Below are 25,812 nucleotides of genomic sequence, written 5' to 3'. Positions count from 1 at the left end.
GATGCTGATAAAGAATATATATACTTTATGGAAACGTCTCCTTCACTGCGTTGCAAGCTTTTGAATGAAATCATGGTACCCTCTGCAAGGGTATAAAAACGGAAACGTCTCCTTCACTGCGTTGCAATCATAATACCCTCTCCAAGGGTATAAAAACGATATTATGTTAACGAATTTTTTCAACGAAATAAAGACATGCCTTCAATTATACTCGCTCGCCTGATCAATTTGATGCCATAATCTCAGTTTGCATATGTATTTCATCAAGGTGGCCCGCTCCGAGGCTGATCGACGAACGAAGCGTCGCCAGCGGAGCAGCCAGGGCTTCCGGGATGCCCCGCTCGGCGCCCGTTTCGCCCAGTCACATGGAAAATTCGCGCAAGAGTTCACCGCTGCTGGATATTGTGGTGCAATCTGCTCCCGGATCGCTGGGGATGTGAAACAGCGAGCCGCCGATGCTGAAATAATCTACAACTCTCAAAGTGGACACCAGCAACAGCAGCAGACAATGTCAAGCAACTCCAATCAGTACAGCAGCGGTAGTCCTTACTACGTAACCAATCAAAATTCCGGCGTGGTCGCGCACGTTGAGGGAAGCGGCGCGAGCGGAGGCGGCGGAGTGGGAGCTCTGATTGCGCTGAAGAGGAACCATATGATGGGCGGCGGGGCATCTCACTCGCTGCATCAGCAGCAGGCGGTGGCTAAACAACAGCAGCAGCAACAACAGCATTCAGAGATTATCTACGAGGAGTTGCCGACCGACTACAGTGGTCACATCGAGGCCAGCGAGGAGGAGTGCGTCACAACTGCCACCGATGCCACCGTGGCCATAAGCATCGGAGCAGAAAAAGGTCCCCCAGGGTGGACACGATTAAAAAGCAAAACAAACAAGGAAGAACGCTATAGTCGAGTACCTCGACTATCAGATACCGCTTACTCAGCTAATGGGACCAAAGGGAAATGGAGACATGCAAGCAGCAAAGGGAGATTGAAATGCGCTACCTACCGGCGGTAGACAGATTTAAGCGGTATAAACGTTAAAGTGGGCGTGGGAAATTTTTTTTGGATCAATCGATAAGTATTGACGAGACCAACACATTTCAGTTAAAATTTGTATCTAGCACACAGGTTTGACGCCACAGGTTTGGGCGGTTTGTAGGCGTTAGAGTGGGCGTGGCAAACTTTTTTTATTCTAGCATTAAAACTGTATGAACCACAGATTTGGGCGGCTTTTGGGCGTGGCACTCTCCTGAAACAAACTTGCGCTGCGCACGAATCTCAGGAATCTGCATGCCTAATCCCAGTATTGTAGCTTGTATAGTTTCCGAGATCTCAGCTTTCATACGGACAGACGTACAGACGGACATGGCTAGATCGACTCGGCTAGTGATCCTGATCAAGAATATATATACTTTATGGGGTCGGAAACGCTTTTACTCTACGAGTAACGGGTATAAGAAGTATCTCCATCTTGTATATTGAATTTTCCAATCATAAAACTACCTATACTTAAAAAGAAATCAAAGCAAATAACGAACCGAAACACTCCTCCAAATAATTTCCACCCAGATCAGTTTTAAGCCGATATTGTAAACATTGGAGCCCCAAAGCGAGCCCTGAGTCCGCTAACGTAAAAAAAAGATCCCCAAAGCGAGCCCTGAGTCCGCTTACGTAAACAAAAAGATCCCCAAAGCGATCCCTAAAGTCCGAATTTCTGTTTCTATTTTTGATAAGAGAAATACTTTTCATGAAATAGAAGGACTAGACTTAGATTTACTGGTCGGCTATAACCTTTTGGAGAAATAGGAGCTGTAATTGATACAGCTAAGGGAGTTATTAAATAAAATGGAAAAGAAATAAATGAAATTATGATAACGGAAACATTTCTTTAACAGAAGAAAGAAGCCATTCTTTCATTAAAGGAATTTATATTAAATAAATACTTTGATGAAAAGTCTCAAATCAGATCCCAATGTGAAACGAGTACTGAACACGCCGTCGTTGAAATATCCGACAAAAATAAAAGTTTGGGTATTAAAAATCCTGAGCACGCCGTCGTCAACCAGGCAGGCCAAATCATTCCCACCCAGATCAGTTTCACGTAGTCCGGATGCTATAAACATCCAAGCCGATATTGTAAACTTCGGAGCCCCAAAGCGAGCCCTGAGTCCGCTAACGTAAAGAAAACAATCCCCAGAGCTAGCCCTGAGTCCGATAAGGTAAAAAAAAGATACCCAAAGCGATGCCTAAAGTCCGCTAATGTAAACACCAATTTCCGGCCGAATTTAGATTTCAAATTTAATTGGGGAATTGCATTATCCTATTTTTCGACTCTCTTGAGTCATTATTTTAATCAATTTTTGGGATATATCTCTAAAGCCGAGGTTTGATTATTGATCATTGAACTCGAGGCAGGGCAGTCCGTTTTTGAGAATCGAATCGAGGAGTTGAATAAATCGAGTGAAAGTTAAGAAGCAGTGAATAAAATAAGTTCGACCTATTGAAAATTGTAATAGTGAATTAATGATTATTTTAACAAATTCAATAGTAAGAAAATTATATGGCGCCCAGCGTGGGGCCGTGCGTTTAAAAAATTCTTAAGCAAGATCTTTAAAGTAAAAGCTAAGAAAGTTTAAAAGTGAAAAAGGAATTTAGCACGGCCAAATCCCGATATAATCGACGAAAATATAAGGCTTGTGTTGACAAAAAATAAGTTGGAAATTATTAAATGCAATAATCCCCTTAAACTTGATTCAACCGGCAAAAAATAAAAAAAATTGTGTTGATAAAAAAAACTAAGGTGGAAAATAACTAATGAAATAATCCCCTTAAATCCAAAATCAAACAAGGAAGAACGCTATAGTCGAGTACCTCGACTATCAGATACCCGTTACTCAGCTAAATGGAGATATGCAAGCAGCAAAGCGAGATTAAAATGCGCCACCTACCGGCGGTATACAGATTTAAGCGTTATGGGCGTTAGAGTGGGCGTGGCAAATTTTTTTTTTTTTGGATCAATCGATAGGTATTGCCGAGACCAATACATTTCAGTTAAAACTTTTTATCTAGCTTAAGAATTGTGGGCGTCACAGGTTTTTGCGGTTTGTGGGCGTTAAAGTAGGCGTGGCAAACTTTTTTTTGAGTCGATCGATAGGTATTGATGAGAACAATACATTTCAGTTAAAATTTTTATTCTAGCATCAAAACTGTAGGAGCCACAGTTTTGGGCGGTTTGTGGGCGTTGGAGTGGGCGTGGCACATTGCTGAAACAAACTTGCGCTGCGTAAAAAGCTCAGGAATCTGCACGCCAAATCTCAATAGCCTAGCTCCCATAGTTTCCGAGATCTCAGCGTTCATCCGGACGGACAGACAGACGGACAGACGGACAGACGGACAGACGGACAGACGGACAGACGGAGAGACGGACATGGCTAGATCGACTCGGCTAGTGATCCTGATCAAGAATATATATACTTTGTGGGGTCGGAAACGCTTCCTTCTGCCTGTTACATACTTTCCGACGAATCTAGTATACCCTTTTACTCTACGAGTAACGGGTATAAAAATACTTATCGTAACAAAAATTCACTGCTCTGACAATATAAAAATCCAAAAGTGACAAATAAATTATCGAAACATATAACCATCGGAAAAAACAATTTAATTAAAATTAACAAAAAATCATCGAAACCATCATAAAAAAAAAACACCCAAAGAATCCCTCGCCAAAAATAAACAAGAAGGAAGACCCCAATAAAAATCTGCAAGCCAAACAAGAAGGACGACCTCAAGCAGGATCATCAACTAAGAGAATGACGACCCCAACAGGATCAGCAAACAACTAGAAGAAAACTAAGGAGGACAATTCGTGAGCGATACTACCTTTTTTAAATTATTATTATTATTATTTTATAAGAAATTTGTAAAAAATCAACTATAAAAACAAAGTGGAAGACTTAATTTCGGATTTCGAAAAAATCTCAAAATGTCAGAGCCTTAAACCAGCCAGGCTGGAGCAAATAAAAGATTGCACATGAATCCGTCTCAAGAACATACGAACCATTAGGCGGTAACAAACAATATAATCTTAAATGTAGGAGACTTAATAAAACAAATTGGAAATTTTGAATTAAGTCCATTTCGATTTAGCGTCGCTTGTGAACGGTTGTGTTTACTCTTGTGCTCTGAATTTTTGTCTATTCTGTGATTTTTTTGCGAGTGTTTTGTGTTTGTTTATTAACAAAGCTTAGTCTAACCGCTGGGTTAGTGTGTTTAGTGTTTTTTACTAGATCTCCCAGTGATTATAGTTATTTTAACATTTATATTAGATTTGTTTAATCTCCTAGCTTTGTTAGTGTAATTCTTATACTCACTAAACTTGCTAAAACTCTTTGATTCTCACTCTCTCTCCCGCTCTATATTACAACTGTAACTTAAACTCTCTCTGAACCTGCCAAATTTCTGGTAGACTTTTGGTGTGCTATTCTCTTGTCTCTCTCTCTCTCTCTCTTGCTTGCTTTACATTGTAACTGTTCCTGCGTAAAGTTGTCAGTGTCCCACAAGCAACGCTCAATCGATAGATTTTTTTCTCTCGTGCTCTCTTACATTTAAATTATTACTCGATCTCGCGCTCTTATTTTTTTTCGTGTTTTGTGCCTTTGTGGTTTTGGAATTTGATCCCAGTGCCAAATTTACTCGAGGTATTTTCATATATTATTTTATTTTATTTAACTTCCTTAAAATGGCTCTTGTGTGCTCTAAGAAAAATTGTAATCTTTCGTCTTCAACTAAAGACCCTTTTATTTTCTGCTGGCTCTGCGAGTCGATAATGCACGTTAAATGTGCAGGATTTACTGGTAGAGTCAAAGACTTCATTGATCAGAATTCTGGACTCATGTGGTCATGTGGATCATGCAAGGAAATGGTTGTTGAGATGAGCGGCTTTATGAAGCAGACTCGAGACAGCCTTTTGAATCTCTCTGGTGCTTTTAAACAGCTCAATGAGGGGTTCAATACCGTTTGTGCCCAATTTAATAATAAAAAATTACTAACTGAGTCGCCTAAACGTAAAAAAACCAGCTTAGCGGCAGTTAATACGGTCACGGTATCCACCCCAAATCCGAACTTGGTGGCTGCAGCAGTCTCTGCTGACACTGTGGTAAGTGAACCTACTGCGCCTATGGATACAGCTGTTTTAGGTGAAGTCACTGCTTCTCGAAGTCGGGCGGTAAAAAAACCTTCAGTGCCGGCTACGGTGCCGACCGTATCTATAGGTACAGAAGTTACCGTTTCTGGCTCTCAGCTTAGTGAGGTGCAATCTGCTGCTGGGGGACGTAAGAAATTATCAGTTGTTCCACAAAGAAAACAATTATTTGTTTCGAGGTTCACCCCAGATACCACATCTGAGGATGTTTTGGAATTTATTCGTGAAAAATTCCCATCCGAGAATATTTCAGTTGAGCAATTTAGATTTTCATATGCTCGTAGTATATCGTCGTTTAAAATATTTGCTCCGCCTGATGTGTTTAAGGTACTACTTTCTGAAAGCTTTTGGCTTAATGATGATTTAGTAATAAAAGAATTTGTTCCCAATAAACCGAGAACAAATAACAGACCTTCCACTGCGCCAAAAAACTAAAAAGTTTATTTTTGGCTTATCAAAATGTTAGGGGACTAAATATGAAGCTACCCAAGCTTTATGCTGACTCCTCTGCATTTACTGCTGATATTTTGGCTTTTACGGAAACTTGGCTGAAACCAGAGATATCTGACAATGAAGTTCTGTCAAACAATTTTAATGCCTATAGGACCGATCGCTCATCACGTAGGGGAGGCGGTGTGCTGATTGCCGTTAGCACTAGCCTAACATCCGAGAGAATTCACTTTGATACTCCTAATGAAATTGAATTTGTTAGTGTGAAAGTTTCCTTGCAATCATTCTCAATATTTGTTACATGCTCCTATATTCCACCTGGCTCTGATTTAATAATTTATGAGCACCACCTGTCTGCGATAAAATCTGTTCTATCCCTTCTTTCTAACAGTGACCTTTTGATTGTTTTGGGTGACTTTAATCTCCCTGATATTTCTTGGTCTCCTCCTACTGACTCACTAGTCGCTATACCTCTATCCGCCCACGATTTTGTAGATGGTCTTCTAGAATTATCGTTACAGCAAGTAAGCTTTATACGGAATTCATTAAATAGACAACTAGATCTTGTGTTTGTTTCAGACCCGTCTGAAGTCACAGTATCTAGAATTGACGCTCTTGTTGTACCTGAAGACCGATATCATCCAACAATGGAATTGACAATCTGCCTCCCATGCGTTGATACCCTCTCTCCTTTAGTTTCTCAAACTAAAGTGAGATGTTTCCGAAAATGTAACTATAAAAAACTTAACGACATGATTTCTCAATATAATTGGACAGAATTGTACAATTGTATGGATATTGAAAGTGCCACTGAACACTTCTATATAGTGTTAAATACCTTTTTTAATGAATGCGTTCCTGATAGGTTTCCTTCAAAGACAAACAGGCCACCTTGGTTTACTAATGCGCTTCAAAGACTTAAAAACCTTAAGACAAACACTTATAAAAAGTATAAGAAATCGGGTAAGCCATCTGATTTTTCGAAATATGTGGTGGCTCGATCGGATTTTAATGTTCTCAATAGTCATTGCTATTCTATGTATTTAAGTAGATGTAAATTGGAATTTTCAAATGATCCGAAGCAGTTTTATAACTTTGTCAATGCCAAGCGTAAGTCGTCAGCATTGCCTTCATCGGTACGTTTTAACTCAATGGAGGCATCGACGGATTCTGAAATTGCTGATTTATTTGCCGAGTTTTTCCAAACTACTTATAGTTCGGCTGCTTGGTCAAATTCTAACTACCCTAATCCCTTAAATAAGGCAAATTGTATCTTTACCCCTGAAATTACGGAAATTTCTCTCGTAAGAGACTTAGAAAAAACAACGCCAACTTATTCTCCCGGTCCTGATGGACTCCCCGGGTGTGTGCTTAAGTTTTGTGCGTCAACCATATGTAAACCGATTCTTAAACTTTTTAATCTGTCTATTTCATCGTCAGTTTTTCCTACTATCTGGAAGGACTCTTTTATCATTCCACTTCACAAAAAGGGTGCGAAGGCGGATGCCCAGAATTACAGAGGTATTTCTAAATTGTCGGCAATTCCTAAAGCATTTGAACGTATTATTACTTCTCATTTGCAACATTTATGTTCCTCGCTAATATCACCGTGTCAGCATGGTTTTGTTAAGCGAAGATCGACCACCACCAACCTTCTGGAATTGTCATCTATTGTAATAAATGGATTTAAGAATAAAATGCAGACTGACGTTATATACACAGATATTAGTAAGGCCTTTGACTCTGTCAACCACTCTCTTCTCTTATTCAAATTAAATCTGCTTGGGTTTCCATGTAATCTATTAACTTGGATTTCAAGTTATTTGAATGGTAGGACTCAGAGGGTTATATTCAAGAACGCTGCCTCAAAACTGATCTATGTGACATCTGGAGTGCCTCAGGGTAGTCATTTGGGACCCTTGCTGTTTACTTTGTTTATTAACGATCTTCCCTCTATCATAACACACTCTCGTGTACTAATGTATGCTGATGATGTTAAGCTTTGTTTATCACATAATGATATAGCGTTGGGTTTCAACTTACAGTCAGATATTGATTGTTTTCAGGGATGGTGTGAGTATAACCTTTTAAATTTGAACTGCCTTAAATGCAACGTTATGACTTTTCATAGGGGTACTCCTACTTTTGTTAATTACTCTCTTCAAAATACGCCACTTGACCGTATATATTCAGTAAATGACTTAGGCGTTCTTCTGGACCCAAAACTTAAATTTGACTGCCACATAATGTCCACTGTCAGCAAGGCCATGAGTGTTCTTGGGTTTATAAAGCGTTGGTCAAAAGAATTTGATGACCCTTATACAACCAAATTATTATATACCTCCCTTGTCCGTCCTATTTTGGAATATTGTTCTTCGGTTTGGAGTCCACAATATCAAGTGCATATTGACCGTATTGAGTCGGTACAAAAAAAATTTCTTCTTTTTGCCCTTCGTAGTTTGAACTGGGATCAAAACATAAGGCTACCTTCCTACCAGAGTAGATTACTATTGCTTAATTTACCTACCCTTGCAAATCGTAGAACAATGCTTGGTACTATTTTTATGCAAAATCTTATAAGAGGTGATATTGATTCTGTAGAACTTGTAAACCGCCTAACTTTCAATGTTCCTGTTAGACTAACACGAAATTATTATCCCCTAAATTTGCCACGATGTACATCTAATTTTTGTCTGCACGAGCCCTTTCGCGTTCTATGTAATAATTATAACAACCTTTATCATTTAATTTGCACTTCAACTTCTATCCCGGTATTAAAAACTAATATTTTAACTCATTTGCTTCATTCTTAGATGCTTCTTTTATTTTCATTTGTGTCCCGTCTCTATTTGTTTTTTGTATCTTCCTCGCGAACTCGTATTTTTTGCCCAAATTGATAAAAGGGCCCCGCGCGTAACAAGCACGTGCTTGGTGTCGTTGGGCCACTTGTTTGTACTGCTCGTAGTGCATCAACGTCCATCATATCAAAGGAGGAGATCGTAAATTTAAGATCGCAGCTTTCTCACAAAATAAAAACGGTTGAGGATAATCAGATGGAGATTATCGATCCAAATATAAAGTGTGACACATCTTATGAGATGATCAAAACTGTTGGGGAATATAAAGATGAAGAAGATAAATATGGAAAGAATCAGCTGAAATAGCCATGGGGCAATATGCCAGAGAAAGTGAAAGGTTTTATTCTGCTTTATCTATATTAAGAAACAAAATAACGGGAATGGCAAACGATGCCTTTACCAATAATGGTACGGTGGTTATTATCGATGCCATAGCGACAAACGTTCAATACATAGTATACAGCAGGAATTAAGTGTATTGAGTCATGGACAACTATCCATAATGGATTATTATGGCACAGTTAATAGAAAATTAACTCTTCTAATTAATTAAACTTTTATGACCTTCGTAGAAACAAACCAATAACATAGTTTCTCAACTACTCAGAGAAAACATAGTGAGCTCTGGTGGAAATGGTCAAACACATTTCAACCAAAAGCCAAGACAACGAAACAATAATTATAATAACCAGCGAAACTAGAATAATTTAAGGTTTAACCAGGACAACAACCAGAACAAAAATACTTATGGTTATTATAATCAGAATAAAAATAATTCTTGGAACCAGGGTAGATTTAATAATAACCAACAAAATCAGTGGAACGATTATAGGCAGCCACAAAATAAGCCAGAACCAATGGAGATAGACGAGTCTGTCCAGGTTCAGAACAGGGCTAATAACGGTTATAATCAAAGCTATAATAAAAATAAAAATAATAATTATAGCCAGAAGTGGGGTCAAACTAAAAAGTTTGAGACCCAGAACACTCAGCAAGGCCAAGCCCAAAATAAAAGGGTACCAAGTGGAACTGTAAACCAATAGGCTAACAAGACGATGAGATTAAATAATATTGAGGAGAACCAGACAAAAGTCAGGAGTAGGCTTACCCTACTTAATTAGAAATGACACGGAAATAAATAAAAAATGAAATATAATAATTGACACTGGGGCAACCACGTGTTATATAAGAACAGGAATTTATAAAAATAAGAATGAGCTTCCAATATATAAAAGAGTATCCACAGTGAATTGATATTCAATAATTAAATATTATCACATGGTAACTATTTTTGATACCCGATATACTTTTTATGAAATAGAAGGACTAGACTCAGATTTACTGATCGGCTATAACCTTTGAAAAAATAGGAGCTGTAATTGAATTAGCTAAGGGAGTTATTAAATATATAATGAAAAAGAAAAAAATTAAATGATGATAACGTAATCATTTTAAACCAACTTTTCTTAACAGAAGAAAATACGATTCTTCCATTAAAGGAATTTATACTAAAACAAGGAAGAACGCTATAGTCGAGTACCTCGACTATCAGATACCCGTTACTCAGCTAAATAGAGATATGCAAACAGCAAAGCGAGATTAAAATCCGCTACCTACCGGCGGTATACAGATTTAAGCGTTATGGGCGTTAGAGTGGGCGTGGCATATTCGCGTAACAAACTTGCGCTGCGTATAAGGCTACGGAATCTAGATCTGAAATCCCATATTTACGATTTTTTGAAGTTTGTGGGCGGTTTATGGGCGTTAGGGTGGGCGTGGCAATTTTTTTTTTGGGTCAATCGATAGGTATTGAGAGAACATTACATTTCAGTTAAAATTTTTATTCTAGCATCAAAACTGTAGGAGCCACAGTTTTGGGCGGTTTGTGGGCGTTAGAGTGGGCGTGGCACTCTACAAACAAACTTGCGCTGCGTAAGAAGCTCAGGAATCTGCACGCCAAATCTCAATAGCCTAGCTCCCATAGTTTCCGAGATCTCAGCGTTCATCCGGACAGACAGACGGACAGACGGACATGGGTCGGAAACGCTTCCTTCTGCCTATTACATACTTTCCGACGAATCTAGTATACCCTTTCACTCTACGAGTAACGGGTATAAAAATATCCGAATCTGAAATGGGTAATCAAAGCGAATTTACTTTGAACTAAAAATCCTGAACACGCCGTTGTTTGGGATTTAAAAATTCTGAACACGCCGTCGTTGAATTATCCGACAATCAAAAATAAACAACATAAAAATAGCATCTGCAGATCAAAGAGAAGATCTTATGCTCTATCAGCTTCAGATTTTGTATATTCTGAAATAAGTCGATTGCTAAAAGAAGATTGTTTAATCCGCTGCCTAATGGGAGGCAGCCAACGGTGAAATTAGCCCTCGTGCAAATGCCAGTGGCTGTTGTTATTGCACCGCCTCTGCCCCTGTGCAGATGGCGGAGCTTGATCCCAAAATTAAAACGACGGAGTCAATGATATTTACTTCACGAAGTTCTGCGTGAGACTATGTTCTGCATTTGGTTATACATTTGGTTGGGCTATGCATAACAAGAAAGCTTATGATTTACCGTTTTCATTGTGGATCATAATGCTTTACAATAGAGGGTAATATTTTAGCATACAATTTCAACTAATATAAAGAGGCAAGCGTGAACATACTCCGCCCGTTGGAAGGACTGTCGTTCTTTCAAGATACAGGTGAGATAGGCAGGTGCGCAACTTAACGAATTGGACAACGAACGACTCCTTCTGCAGTCTTAATATCGACGACTCGGACTCTTCCGTCCGCTCCAGAGCAAGTATTGGTAATTCGTCCCAAGGGTCATTGCTGAGGTGAAGCGTTGTCTTCATGGATCATAACCAGCTGCCCCGGGACTATGTTCGCCTTTGGAGAACGCCACTTGCTGCGGGCCTGCAAGGTGTGCAGGTAATCTCGTCGCCAAAGCTCCCAGAATTGTTGCTTGATGTATACTATACTGTATACCATTAATACACAAAAAATGCGAAAGCACAGTCATACTTGTTTTTCGAAGACTTTTCGATGTTACGTTTGATATGAAAAACATATCAAATTAATAGGCATTTATATTAAAATGATGCAAAATCATATCAATTAAAAATGTTGATATGAATCCGTATCATATTGATATGAATTCGTGTCAATTTGATATGTAAAAGGTGATATGTGAAAATTAAGGAGACAAGATCAAACGGGTATTGTTCCGTTTTTTTCTCTGTGCACTGGTTCTAACAAGCCAAGTGCAAGGCGTGCAATAATTGAGAAAATATTCCTTTTCGTCATAGCGTTAGTTTTCGGCAAATCGAACCGAATGCAAAATTCATCCAATGGGGCCTCCACGACATTCATAAGGTTTTTGTGATATCTTTGCTTTCAAACTTGAATCGATGTTCTTTGATATTATCATCCAAGCTGCTAAAATTCCATTTGGCTAACTCCAATCCGGCACAAGACAAGATTCCAGTAACTTGATCAATCTTCAATTTTAAATCCTCAATGCAGTCAGCTCCTGTAAGGATGTCATCGACATACATCTCTTTAGATATAATTTCAGATCCTATAGAAAATTCTTTCATATATTTTTCTGCTATGAAATACAAACTTCTGATGGCGAGAAACGGTGCACAAGCAAGCCCATATGTGACATTACTCTACGGATATAATTTTAACGGGTCAGAAATATTGTGCCTCCACCAAATCAACTGAAACTTGCGTTCCTAGGGATCTTCAATGAATTGCCGATATATTTTTGTTATATCAGCTGTTGGAGCATGCCTATACAACCTAAATGACAGCAGGGTTAAGATAAGGTCTTGCTGAACTCTCGGTCCAACCATTAAAATGTTATTTAATGATACTCCTGATGACGACTTCGCAGATGCGTCAAAAACTACACGCAACTTTGTTGTTGGGCGGTCTGGACGCAGTACAGCGTGATGAGGGATTACATAGTGAGAATGATTTGAGTCGAAACTATCTACAGGTTGCATGTGCCCCAAATCAATATATTCCTGCATGAAATCAGAACACATTTTTTTTGAACGGGTAAACGTTTTAAACGACGCTCTATTTGCCAAAATCGTTGCTTGACAATATCCACAGAACTTCCCAATTTTTGGGTAGATTTCGAAAAGGGAAGCCGAACTTGAAGTCGCCCATTCTCGAGAAAAGCAAAGTTTTTACAGAAATGGCGACAACATTCTTCCTCTTCCTGTGTACTGGTTTTGAGATGATTCTGGAAACAATTCGATTTCCAAAAACCTTTTTAGATTTTCATTCAGCTGTTGGGACTGCGAGATTTTGCGCATATGTACATTAGCCTTCGCCCTAGATTGCAGATTGCCCACAACTTGTCCAACAATAATCCATCCGAGTGTAGTGTTAAGTAGGCATGGCAGCCCAGTGAGCAATTCGAAGAATTCCTGGGTGCTTAAAATGTCAATTTTTTGTGGTTTAAAAAACAATGGGTCAGCCAAATCTATTCCGTCAGGGTTTGACCACGTTGATGATTCTATTCGAGTCGCAAGTTGAGTCAATGCTATTGTCTTGCTAATAGCAAATTTCAATGACCATTCGTCAGCAGACAAACGTGAGCGTATGGTCGTCGAGACTGAGAACTGAAGTTTTGCTGTATCATCTCCTATACCAGAAACTTCAAAATGTTGACGCTTTCGCTGAAGTTGTAAAATGTTGGCCAAAGTATCAGTGATAAAGTTAATTTCCGAGCCAGAATCAAGCAAGGCCATTGCCGGGTGGAACATTCCGTATTTATCCTGGAAAAGAACTGTAGCGGTTGTAAAGACCTTTTTCATAGGCTGGGATAAAACTCAGTCCGGCCAGGGCCTCTACAGTTACATTTGTAGAAAAATATTGGAACGAAACTGGACGGGGAGTTGCCGCGGGAATTTGTGGGGAAAAGAGGCCAGAGTATCCGCTTTGCACCGAGTAAGCGGCTCTAGCGCAACACGGCACCCGGAAGGTATAGTGGAGGGCGGGGCTGCTCCCGGCGAAAATTCTAACGAAACGAGCGGCGTGGCCGATCCCTGAGAAAATACCAACAAAACTGGACGGCGTGGCCGTTCCCCCTGGTTGTGCGACTCACAAGCTACTGGGGTAGGGGGTAGGGATCCGAGGGGAGGATGGCCGGAGGCGACCCTTCCCTGTGCTCCCTTTGGTCGATCGAATGGTCGTTTGCACTGAGTAATCGTCTCTGGCGCAACACGATTCCCGACCGGCACAGATCACTGCACGTGGCTCGCGACTACCTAAACCGTATTTGGGGAGGGGTTCCCAGGAGTGGCCAGAGGCGATCTTTTCCTATGCTCCTTGTGGGCGATCGGGTGGTCGTTTGCACCGAGCAAGCTTCTCTAATGCAACACGATTCCCGACCGGCACAAATCACTGCACGCGGGTTCCCGAAAAATGCACAAATTCACGCGGACACATACTTCTTCATTCTCTTTTATCTTTATTATTCGCTAGTTTCACAAGTTTTTTTCTTAGTCCCCTACTCGCACTCAGTCTGATCTCTATTGTCTGTGTCCCACTTACTCCTTGGATCCGGCGTGCCGACGCTCGTGCCGCTGTGCCACTCCGGGTTGAAGTCCGCTCCTAGGTCTGGTCGCCTTTGCTGCCATTCGGGAATGAGAGCGAGCTTCCGCCCTTGCGGCCGCATGTAAGCCCGGTTTTCCGGGTTTTTCCGTTTCCCAACACAGTTTCTTATCGATCCTCCGCCTATCGCTATCGGCACTATCAACTGTTGGCCCTCGGTTGACCAACACTGGGTGGTTTTCCAGCCCTGGTGCGCGCGATATTTAAATCTGATAAGCTTAGTTTCTAGTTTGAACTTAAATAAATTGCTTTCGTGGCGTAACGACTTATGGCTAACTTATGCTTATAACTTATAAATAAATGGCCGTCGTGCCGTAATATCCAATTGTATGCCTTCGTGGCGGAAAGAATAAAAGTGGCGAAATGTGGAGGGTGTGTTTCACGCATCCTCACACCCCCCCCTTTCTTTGGCGTGATTATGGTGGAGGGAAACGATCACCTCCCGCCCGGCGGTGATGGTGACTCGGAACCGATGACCCTCGATCTGGCGCAGGTAGCGCACCCTCCGTCGATCCTGCTCCTGGATGGATGCGACTAGGGCTGTAGGCAGTCGTCGCTGGTGGGTGTCTACCCGGACCGAGTCCCGGCTGGGGGGTGCGCCGTCGTTGGTATCCATGTCCGAGTCATGGTGGTCGACCGGTTGGTAGACCCCTGCGACGAAGTTTGGGTAGAAGGGCTCCATCCTGTTGTTGTAGTTCCGATCTGTAGATTGCTAGAAAATTAGCCTAGGCCTACGTTCCTTACTTGCCCTGCCTGAGTGCGAGGATCGACTTATCTAGTGGGTACAACTCTCAGCTTAACCTAGTTTTCTACTAAGGTTATTACTACTGCTTTGGGTACATTCGTCGACTCCCTTATGTTGGGCACGTGCTCTTTCCGGTGGCTTCTTCCGGGTCCCCTAGTTGGTCGCTGCGTTGGTGGTACTCCTTCAGGTCGCCTACTCCTGCTGTTCGCCTCTTCCTGTTTTCCATATGTTGTATCCTGACGATATTCGGGGAGAGGAACATCAGCACCTTAAATGGCCCCGAGTACTTAGGAGCAAGCTTCGCGTTAAAGCCTTCTCTGGCCTTTGACAGGTGGTGAAGGCGGACCATCACCTGTGATCCGAGCTGGGGTCTCCACTCACGACGTCGCAAATTGTAGTGGCGGCCTTGTTCCTGAGAAGCCATCTGGTTGGTTTCCAGCGCAGTGCGGAAAGCTTCCTGAAGTCGTTTAGCTCGCTCAGTGGGGTCCAACGGCGACGAGTGTAGACTAGGCGTGACCACATCAAAGAGGGCTCCTGGCAATCTGGGTTCCCTACCCTGCACCAGATAGGCGGGGCTGAAACAGGTGCTATCTAAGATGCTCGTGTTTATGGCCAGCGAGATCTCTGGCAGTAGCTGATCCCATGTCCTGTGATCTGGGCTATCATTGTCTTGATGGTCCGGCTTGCCCGTTCGGTGGGGTTCTGCTGCGGGGAATAGGGAGCTGTGTATTCCAGTTTGATGCCGTTAGTGCGACAGAATGTCTTGAAACCGCGGCTGGTGAACTGCGTGCCGTTGTCGCAGATCAAAGTCCTGGGTGCTCCAAAGCGGGATATTATCCTTTCCCGAAATCCAAACTCCAGTGGCTGTGGCCTTCTTTAGCGGGATGATCTCGACCCATTTGGAAAAGACATCTATAAATACGAGCAGCAGGTATTCCCTCGTCGGGTCCGAGGGAGAGGTCCAACGAAGTCGGCTCCGACGAGCGCGAATGTCTCCGTGGGATGGCAGGTGAGCATTTTGCCCGCCGGTTTGCGTTGACTCACCTTGTATTGTTGGCAAACCAAGCAGCTGGTGACGTACCGCACAACGTCTCGATGTAATCCCGGCCAGAAATATCGTTGGGCAATCCGTCTGCGAGTCTTTCGGATGCCCAGGTGACCAGCAGAAGGGTGGTCGTGGCATTCCTCCAGCACTCGTTGTCTCTGCTCCCGAGGCACGCAAAGCTTCCATGGGTTGCTGTTTCCCACGTCTGAGGTGTGTCCGATGTGTCGATACAGCTGTCCGTGATCCAGAGTGTAATCCGGAAACTTTTCGGGGCGCATCTGGACTTCTTCTTGCATCCTCCGGATCCATTTGCACTGAGTTCCGTGTTCCGCGAGCAGCTGAAGCATCCCGAGGGGTTGTCGGGAGAGGGCGTCGGCGACAACGTTGTATTTGCCCTTCCGATAGAGGACGGTGAACTGGTATTGCTGCAGCTCCATAGCCCACCGGGCTATGCGGCCCGTGGGGTTGCCAATCGAGTTCAACCACTTGAGAGCGAGGTGATCCGTAATCACGTCAAACTGGTAGCCCACCAAGTAGCAGCGTAGCTTCCGCGTGGCCCAAACTATGGCGAGGCACTCCTTTTCGGTAGTGGAGTAGTTTTCCTCGGCTCGCTCGAGGCGTCGACTTACGTAGGCGATGACCTTTTCCTCTCCATCGATGCTCTGAGTGAGGACTGCTCCAAGTCCTGCATCACTTGCATCCGTCTGAAGCTGGAACTTGTATTCAAAATTTTGGCAGACCAGTACCGGTGCGGCCGTAAGTCTGGCTTTGAGTGTCTCAAATGCCTGCTGTTGGGGCTCCTCCCAGCTCCACTTGACCCCCTTCCTGAGGAGTCGGGACATGGGCTGAACGATGGAGGCGAAATCCTGGACAAGGCGTCGATACCAAGATGCGATGCCCAACTGACGACGGAGTTCCTTGACGTTGGTTGGCGGGCGTAGTCCCTGGATTGCAGCTATCTTATCTGGGTCCGTCCTGATGCCTTCTTCGCTGATCAAGTGGCCTAAGTATACCAGCTTTTTCTGGAAAAACTTGCACTTGCCTTGATTCAGCCGAAACTTTGCTTCCCGCAGTCGTCGGAAGACTTCCCTGAGATTCCTGGCATGTTCCTCCCACGTCGCCCCGATGACGATGATGTCATCCAAATAGGCGAAGGCGTGGGGTTCCATATCCGACCCGATGACGCTGTCAAGGGCTCGCTGGAACGTTGCTGGGGCAGAATGCAGTCCAAAGGGCATGACTTTCCAGTGGAAGAGTCCACGCCCAGGGACGGTAAAAGCCGTGCATTCGCGGCTTCCTTCCGCCATAGGGATCTGCCAGTATCCATTCTTAAGATCCAGCGTTGAGATGAACCGGGCGTTCCGTAGCCGCTCCAATATGTGTTTGATTCGTGGGAGTGGGTACGCATCGGGTATGGAATGTGCGTTGAGTTGTCGATAGTCGACGCACATCCGCATATCCCCTGTCGTCTTCCGCACGAGCACCAGCGGGGCACTGTGCGGGCTACGGGAGGGCTCGATTCCGTCATCCCGTAATAGCTCGTCCAACTGCTGATTGATTATGCTCTGCATGGCGGGGTTCTTTGGATAATACCACTGCTTTAGTGGCTTATTCTCCCGGAGAGTGATGGTATGCTCGGCGATCTCCGTTGGCCCGCTTAGCTCGTCGAAAAGCTGTAGCTCCTCCTGCAGAAAGTGGGCGGTTTCCTCGGCGTGAGGTTCTTCGGTCACCTGTAGCCTGGTTGGGTCCTCCGCTACAGTGGCCAGGTGTCCGTGGGGACAGTGGCTCCGGAACGGGTTGTGCTTCCGTGCGCTGGCTGCGTCCGACTGGGCTGGCAGCTGATATACACCGATTTTCCGTTGTGGTTCCCCAGGCCCAGGTGAGGTGGCTGGTTTGCGGTGGTTTGCGCCACCGTTGTGGCGGCCAACAGGGCGCTCGTGGAGGGGCGTCGAAACGGGTTCTTCTCCTTTGCCGTGGCGGCGTCCGCCTGCGGTTGTAGGCCGTACCTGTTATCCGTGGTGATGCAGGTTCCCGCGGTGTCGCCTGACGGGTTCCTTGACAACGGGGGTCCCGAGGGGTCAGGACTTGTCTTCCGCACTGGCGCGTTTGGCTTTATGTGAGTCCTCGGAGCAGGCTTTGGGACTGTTTTGGTCCCCCCCTCGGTGCCTTGCGATGATTGCGGCGTACCGGGTGTCCTTGGGGATTGCGCGGTTGCGGCCGTAGGAGTCCCCCGCGTATCTGGGGTTGGTTCTACCTTCCGGGTGGCAGGTGGGGCTAGTTGCAAACAGACTTGCCCGCAGATTAGAGTTGCGCTGATGGCGCAAAGAAAGTCGATGCCCAAAATCACTTCATCCAGGATCGTTGGCAGGACTAGTAGCGTCAGTCCGATCGGTCAGTCGTTTAAGCCGACTTGCGCCCGGAGGGCCTTGGTCACCTCTTTCTGGGATCCATCCGCCAGAGAGATGCGGGACCGGACTTCTCTGCTGTTTCTTCCTGAGTCTAGGCGCTTGGCGATCGCTTCGCTGACAAAGCTTCGCGAGGCTCCTGTGTCAATTGTTGCCGAGAAAGGTTGTCCCTCGATGGTAACGTTGGCAACAATCCGCCCCCCGCCAGGCGGAGTGGGGAATCTAGTGATGGGGGAGCACCGAGTGGGTCACCGCGGGCTCCCGACGTGGGCGGCGACTCTGGCCGTTTTCCGTCCGGCGGCAGCAGTCGATGGTACGGATGCTTCGTTTCCCACAGTCCCAGCAGTACATCTGCGATGGGTTTTGGCATTCTCGTGTGAAGTGTCCAATTTCTCCGCAGCGGTGACAAGCTCGGTCGACGTCAACCGGTGGTTCCGCTTCCTGGGCGATCATCCCGTTGGATATCGCCGGTCTCCTGGGTCCAGAGGGCGTTGGAGCGAGAAAGTTCCGGGGTTGAGGTGTGGGTCTTTCGCTGCTCTCCCTGCCGGAATTCCAGCTTGCGGTTGGAATTAGGGCTGCATGTCGAACGGGGTCTCGATCCTGTGCGATTTCGAACGCAGTTGCCAGTTGGGTAAGCCCCTCTAGTGAGGAGAACTCATGTCGCCGTATGAAAAGCTGGTACTCCGGCATCAAATTCTCGTAGATCCGCTCGAGCTCCTAGTCTAGTGAGTACTTGGCGCGTTGCATCATCAGGCGTAATTCCACTACGTATATTTTAAAGAGCTCGCCCACTTGTTGTTGCCTGGTCCGGATGGCATCTTCTAGGCTCTGGCAGTACCGCGGAGGCAAGAAAAACTCCAGAAACTCTCTCCACAAAGTTTCCCATGGCTCGGTGTGCATTTGGTATGCCCGGTACCAGCCTTCGGCGCGGCCTGAGAGAAGTCCAACGACGGCCGTCGGTATGTTACTCGTTCTCACATTTTAGGCAGTGGCACCTTCCTCGATGCGTTCTATGAAATTAACGGGGTCTAACTGTCCGTCAAAAAGTACCCCCCATCCTCGCAGTTATCCGTGGCCACGGATATGGGGCTGTGCGGCCGGTATCTCCCGTCCAGGGCTTTTCCGTAGGTTCCCTAAGCAGGGCACGGGAAGCTTGTGATCCTCAATTCCGGGCATCGGTGAGGTGGCCCGACTTGTGGACGTCCTCGGGGTGGGTGCTTCCGGGTATATTGCCTCCAGTGCGGCAAAGCGCTCTCGTAGAGCCGGGCTGCGGTCTCCTCCTCCGATGAAGGATGCCAATCGTGGTCGTAGTTCGTCTACTTGGCCATTCGGGTCAAGTCCAAACTCTTTTAGTAGAGCCTGCAGATCGTCCTTCCGGCGGTAGGCGATCCACCTGACCCCCATGTTTGCGGTCGTGGAATCACCCCCGGATGCGGTGAAAAACCTGTCTTCTTCCAGTCCGGCAGCTGCCGGATCTGGCTTTGATTCTGCGTCCTCTGACGTTTTCTTTCCCGAGTCAATGGGCATACGCGCGGTGGCGCTGCCGATGGCTCTGCTGGGGATCACTCGGTGAGCGCTCCTAGTGGCGTGACTGGGCGCTGGGCGCTACCAGGGGCGTGATGCGGCGGGCGCACGGCAGGTGCTGCTGACGTGCGGCAGTGGCTGACCGATGTGGTTGCGGCTGGCGCTCCCGTTGGCGCTCGGTGAGTGCGGCTGGTGAGCGGCTGCGCTGCTGAGGGCGCGGCTGGGCGCTGCTGTGGGCGCGGTGATTGGCGCTCGGTTGGCGCTGCTGAGGGCGCCTGTTGGGCACTAACGCCGCTCGATGGGCGCTGCTGGTGGGCGCTGAACGCTACTGAGGGCGCGGAAGCCGCTCGGTGGGCGCTGCTGAGGCTGGCGCTCCGGATGGCGCTCGGTGAGCGCGGTGAGCGCTCCTGATGAACACGTGGGTGGGCGCTTCCCGTGGCGCGACTGACGCGCGGCAGCGCTGATCGGTGTGGTGAGCGCTCGGTTGGCACTGCTGTTGCCCTGCTTGATGGTAGCCGCTCGTAGGGCTTTGCGTTGGGCGCGGATGCCGCTGAGGGCACTGCTGTTGGCCACGGTGGGCACTGATGACGCTCGATGGGCGCTCGTTGGGCGCTGTGGAGGGCGCTCGTTGGGCGCTGTGGAGGGCGAGGTGGCCGCTCTGTGGGCACCTGATGGTCACGTGGGTGGCACTGTACGGCGCGGGACGCTGCTGGGTCTGCGCTGTTGATAACGCGGGTGACGCTCGTTGTGTGGCTGGTGACCACGTGTCCGGCGCGGTTGGCGCTGCTGTGGGCGCGACTGGGCGCTGCTGTCGCTGAGGGCGCTGCTCGGGGCGTGATATGCGCTTGACGGCTTCGTGGGAGGCCACGTGGCTATGTGGCGCTCCGGGAGTGGGTTAGCGTTGGCGGGCGCAGCGTTAAGGGATCCCCTGCTCTAACAATTCCTGCGGTCTCCTATCTTTCCCTAAATCTCATCTACTGGACATGGGTCTTTAGGCCATGCGGTTGGTGGTAAAAACCCAACTCTCCTGAAGGATATCTAGTCGTCCTTATTCGTCCCTGTTCGGGCGCCAAACTGTAAAGACCTTTTTCATAGGCTGGGATAAAACTCAGTCCGGCCAGGGTCCTCTACAGTTAAATTTGTAGAAAAATATTGGAACGAAACTGGACGGGGAGTTGCCGCGGGAATTTGTGGGGAAAAGGGGCCAGAGTATCCGCGTTGCACCGAGTAAGCGGCTCTAGCGCAACACGGCACCCGGAAGGTATAGTGGAGGGCGAGGCTGCTCCCGGCGAAAATTCTAACGAAACGAGCGGCGTGGCCGATCCCTGAGAAAATACCAACAAAACTGGACGGCGTGGCCGTTCCCCCTGGTTGTGCGACTCACAAGCTACTGGGGTAGGGGGTAGGGATCCGAGGGGAGGATGGCCGGAGGTGACCCTTCCCTGCGCTCCCTGTGGTCGATCGAATGGTCGTTTGCACTGAGTAATCGTCTCTGGCGCAACACGATTCCCGACCGGCACAGATCACTGCACGTGACTCGCGACTACCTCAACCGTATTTGGGGCGGGATCCCCAGGAGAGGGTGGCCAGAGGCGATCCTTTCCTATGCTCCTTGTGGGCGATCGGGTGGTCGTTTGCACCGAGCAAGCTTCTCTAATGCAACACGATTCCCGACCGGCACAAATCACTGCACGCGGGTTCCCGAAAAATGCACAAATTCACGCGGACACATACTTCTTCATTCTCTATTATCTTTATTATTCGCTAGTTTCACAAGTTATTTTCCTAGTCCCCTACTCGCACTCAGTCTTATCTCTATTGTCTGTGTCCCACTTACTCCTTGGATCCGGCGTGCCGACGCTCGTGCCGCTGTGCCACTCCGGGTTGAAGTCCGCTCCTAGGTCTGCGGCCGCATGTAAGCCCGGTTTTCCGGGTTTTTCCGTTTCCCAACACAGTTTCTTATCGATCCTCCGCCTATCGCTATCGGCACTATCAGCTGTTGGCCCTCGGTTGACCAACACTGGGTGGTTTTCCAGCCCTGGTGCGCGCGATATTTAAATCTGATAAGCTTAGCTTCTAGTTTGAACTTAAATAAATTGCCTTCGTGGCGTAACGACTTATGGCTAACTTATACTTATAACTTATAAATAAATGGCCGTCGTGCCGTAATATCCAATTGTATGCCTTCGTGGCGGAAAGAATAAAAGTGGCGAAATGTGGAGGGTGTGTTTCACGCATCCTCACACGGTTGGGATAAGAGCTCGATTTGATTTACGAGAAAGACATGCGACTACTTGTGTGGAGCAACGAGGTTGCTCGTTTGTCTGTTCTACATTTGGTTGATAAGTTTCTTGTGTTTCACTCCTGCGATGTAACGAAGAATGGTGCAACCCGCGACAAGTCCTATACCGAAATTTCGAAGGACAGTCAGCTGCGATTTGGCCCTTATGAAGACAGTTTAAACATAGCGCTGCCTGTTTGACCCAAGCATGTCGCTTCTAGAAGTGCAACGAATGAAGGGTACGATGCTAGATTGTGATCCGTAGAATCGCATTATATACAACTGCCTCTAGCCGTTAGGAATGCCTTTTTGTGGCGGTGATTTAGTTTTTCTGGACGCTTAGCATACTGCTGGAACTCCTGGCCTCGCTTTGCGCTGCATTCTCATTTGAGAAATGGAAAAAAGGCTAGATACATGTTCGAGTAAGATCAACACTTTTTTATCGTATCGTTCCTTAAGGCGCTCCAATGCCTTTTTGTAATTTTCTTCCGATACTTGAAATGCAGCCACTACACTCAATGCAGGACCAGAAAGACATCCGAGTAGGTACGTAAACTTGTCAATATCAGAAAGTAAGACATCATCATGAACCACATGATTGAAAAATGCAATAAAACGGTTGTACTCGCCATATTTTCCGTCAAATTTTGGGAGTTTTAGAGAAGGTTGTAACAAACTGCTTTTGTTGTCTGCTCGCTACGAGATTCGTGCGGCTAGCTCAGAAGATTGTGTGTTCGTCCCACCAAATTTATATGACGTGACTGCCCCGTAGATCAGTGAGGAAACAAAGGGTTCAAATGGTAACAGTGGGATTTATTCTCGTGGCATTAGTACAGCGGTTGTGTGGACTCGCAGAGAATTCGGCCTTGTGGGCTTAGGGAAGCGTCACCGTTCTCAGACTTGGGTGAACTAGCTTTGCTCTCCAGGCCAACGCCCTTCGAGGCAATACCTGTCCCTTGCTCTGTCCCGGACGATCCCGCTGGGTTCTTGCTCAGATCGCGCTGACAGTCAAGGCTACCGCCAGGAAGCTGGCTAGCAGTTCACTTTGCTTTACGCCTAGCGCAGACGAACGTTCCACCCGGCTTCACCCTAATGCTTGAAGCCTCGACGTCTCGACGTTCGGATCATGCTCCTTGTACGATGACTCGCTTGGTTGTGACTCCCTCGAAGATTACTTGCTTGACTGACTGTTCACTTGGTACTTTAACTGATCTTGAAGGTTTGACTCCTCGTGATTGACTGATCCAGCTCCCGGCGCTCTGCGGCCTTATATAGGGCCTTCGGGAACCGCTATTTCCCTTTTGTGCACGATCTCTCCACTCCGGGTCCAAAGTCCGTGACTCCTGGTTGACCCACTTGTCCTTCACGTACCGCTTCCAACCGATGCTCTGCCCACTGCTGCCGTCCCGCTGATTCCCGTGATGCTTGTGGCACGCCTGTGTGCCGCTGCCCCGCCGAGATGCGGCACTTCTTCTCCCTGTCCAAAGTTCACAGGAGAGTCCAAAGTCCGGTGGAGTTCCGTAATCCTCTTTTGCACACGGAACTCTTGCCCTGCCCGCCAAGTCTCCATTCTCTCATTCTCCATCCTTGGTCTCCAAGCTCTCTCGTTCTCCATTCTCTCATTCTCCATCCTTGATCTCCAAACTCTATCGTTTTCCGTCCTTGGTCTCCAAACTCTCTCGCTCTCCATCCTTGGTCTCCAAACTCTCTCGCTCTCCATCCTCTTTCGTGATTCATGATGGCGGTTGAGCTTCTTGAACTTTGATTACTAGCTGTTGTTAACTGTTATGAGCTCTTATTACTTACTATCTGTTTAGTATATGTCTACTAATTGCTTATTAGTTGTTATTAGCTGGTTACTATATGTTTAATAGATGTACACAAGTTGTTTACTAGATGTTACAAGCTTGTTACTAGCTGTTCAGTATCTGGTTTCTATGTGTATATTGAATGTAAACAAATTGTTTACTAAATTTTATTAGCTGGTAACTAGCTGTTTAGTATCTGGTTTCTATATGTTAATATATGTTATCAAGTTGTTAACTAGATGTTATTAGCTGCTAACTAGCTGTTTACTATCTGTTTACTTGAAGTTTACTAATTGTTATTAGCTGGTTACTAGTTGCTATTAACTTTTACGAGCTGCTATAGTCTTTCGTTAAGAATTATCAAAAAAGGACGTGAGAAAGATCGCACAACCAAACTATCTAAAGATTTATATATAAATCGTAAAAGAACATGTCCGATTATGTTGGGGAAAGATAAATCCTGTGATTGTTAAACTAAATATAAAATTAGTTATTCACAAGCTATCTAAAAGCTGTTTAGAAGCTGTTTTGATAGACAATTTTGATTCATAATGACAGACATTAGAGAACATATAATAATATCATTCACTTTAACTAGTATATTTTAAAAATAAAACATTTCCATTTTTCATATTCTTTCATCTAATGTAGGTATAATAAATTTATCCCATAACTATAGTTATTAGCTACAATAAAATGTCTAGAAAGAACAAAAAAATGAATGTAAGAAAACGATTTAAAACTAACTATGATTGGGAAAGCAATTGAAATCACTCCGGCGTAGTACAGTAAAAACAGACACTTTGATTATCCCATTTTGTATCACCATAACAAATGTGTGTACCCACACCTAAATTACCAAATGTGGCCTTTGTCCAAAACGTCTGTGACTCTCACTTATAAATTTGTCACCGATAATTTAAATTCCATTAAGCAAACCACCCATTTCCAGCCGTAGCATAACTTCACAGTCAAGTTGGTTACCTACAATATAAAAAGGTGGTCGTGTAAAGGATTGCTAAAATGCCTCGACGCAGGCGCAAAGGTCAAGGTAATAGAAAAATTCATGGAAAATTATCCCTTTATAAAACAAGACATAAAAAATATAATTGGGAAAGTATTTTTAATTTACGAACAATTTAAAACTGCTACCAACAATACAAATAGTGATGTTCGAAGGATTGCTAAAATGTCTCGACGCAGGCACAAAGGTCAAGGTAATGGAAAAAATTCATGTAATATTATCCCTTCATAAAAAAGTCATAAAAAATATAATTGGGAAAGTATTTTTTATTTGCTAACCATTTATAACTGTTACCAACAATACAAATAGTGATGTTACAAAGGATTGGTAAAATGTCTTGACGCAGGCGCAAAAGTCAAGGTAATGGATAAAATGCATGGCATTGACCCAAAAAAGAAGAAAATTTTTTCTATTCGTATGAAAAATATTTATATTAATTCAATACTTTGAACTTCTATCAAAATGTTAAAAAAAAAACCAGTTGCTTGATAGTGTCTAACCAATTGAGTAATGTGTTTTCACGTGCCTTTTTAATTTACCAAAAACAGTATTAGTCTTCTCTCATAAAATTTATATTTTGGATACCTCTAAATCCCCGCCCGTGAAATATATGTTGCTCATATTTAATAAGGATGGTGTGCCAACCCCGACCAACCTCCGCAACAAAGATGGGTACTTGTAATTCATATTTATGATATTTCTATCATTTTCTAACTAATATCCTTTTATCCATCATGTAAACAGGCTTAGAATTGTATTGCATGCTTCAAACCCTAGCCACACCCACCACTGTAACAGATTTGACTTTTCCAATGGCTGCCCAAGCT

General features: G+C 45.2%; 1 protein-coding gene and 1 pseudogene across 1 annotated transcript; one reads left to right on the top strand and one right to left on the bottom strand.

Moving 5' to 3' along the window:
• Positions 1-365: 365 nt before the first annotated feature.
• On the top strand, positions 366-1,041 carry LOC139354979 (uncharacterized; annotated as a pseudogene).
• An 18,869-nt stretch (positions 1,042-19,910) lies between these two features.
• LOC139354978 (serine/arginine repetitive matrix protein 1-like) lies at positions 19,911-23,738 on the bottom strand. Its single transcript, XM_070999251.1, has 3 exons — positions 23,525-23,738; positions 21,710-21,910; positions 19,911-20,695 (listed from the first exon to the last, which is right to left on the bottom strand). The coding sequence occupies exons 1-3, from the start codon at positions 23,736-23,738 to the stop codon at positions 19,911-19,913; spliced, it is 1,200 nt and encodes a 399-aa protein (XP_070855352.1).
• Between the last annotated feature and the right edge of the window lie 2,074 nt (positions 23,739-25,812).

This window comes from Drosophila suzukii, unplaced genomic scaffold, assembly GCF_043229965.1.
Source record: "Drosophila suzukii unplaced genomic scaffold, CBGP_Dsuzu_IsoJpt1.0 scf_5, whole genome shotgun sequence".
Taxonomy (NCBI): domain Eukaryota; kingdom Metazoa; phylum Arthropoda; class Insecta; order Diptera; family Drosophilidae; genus Drosophila; species Drosophila suzukii.
This window is presented reverse-complemented; position numbering and strand designations above follow the sequence as displayed.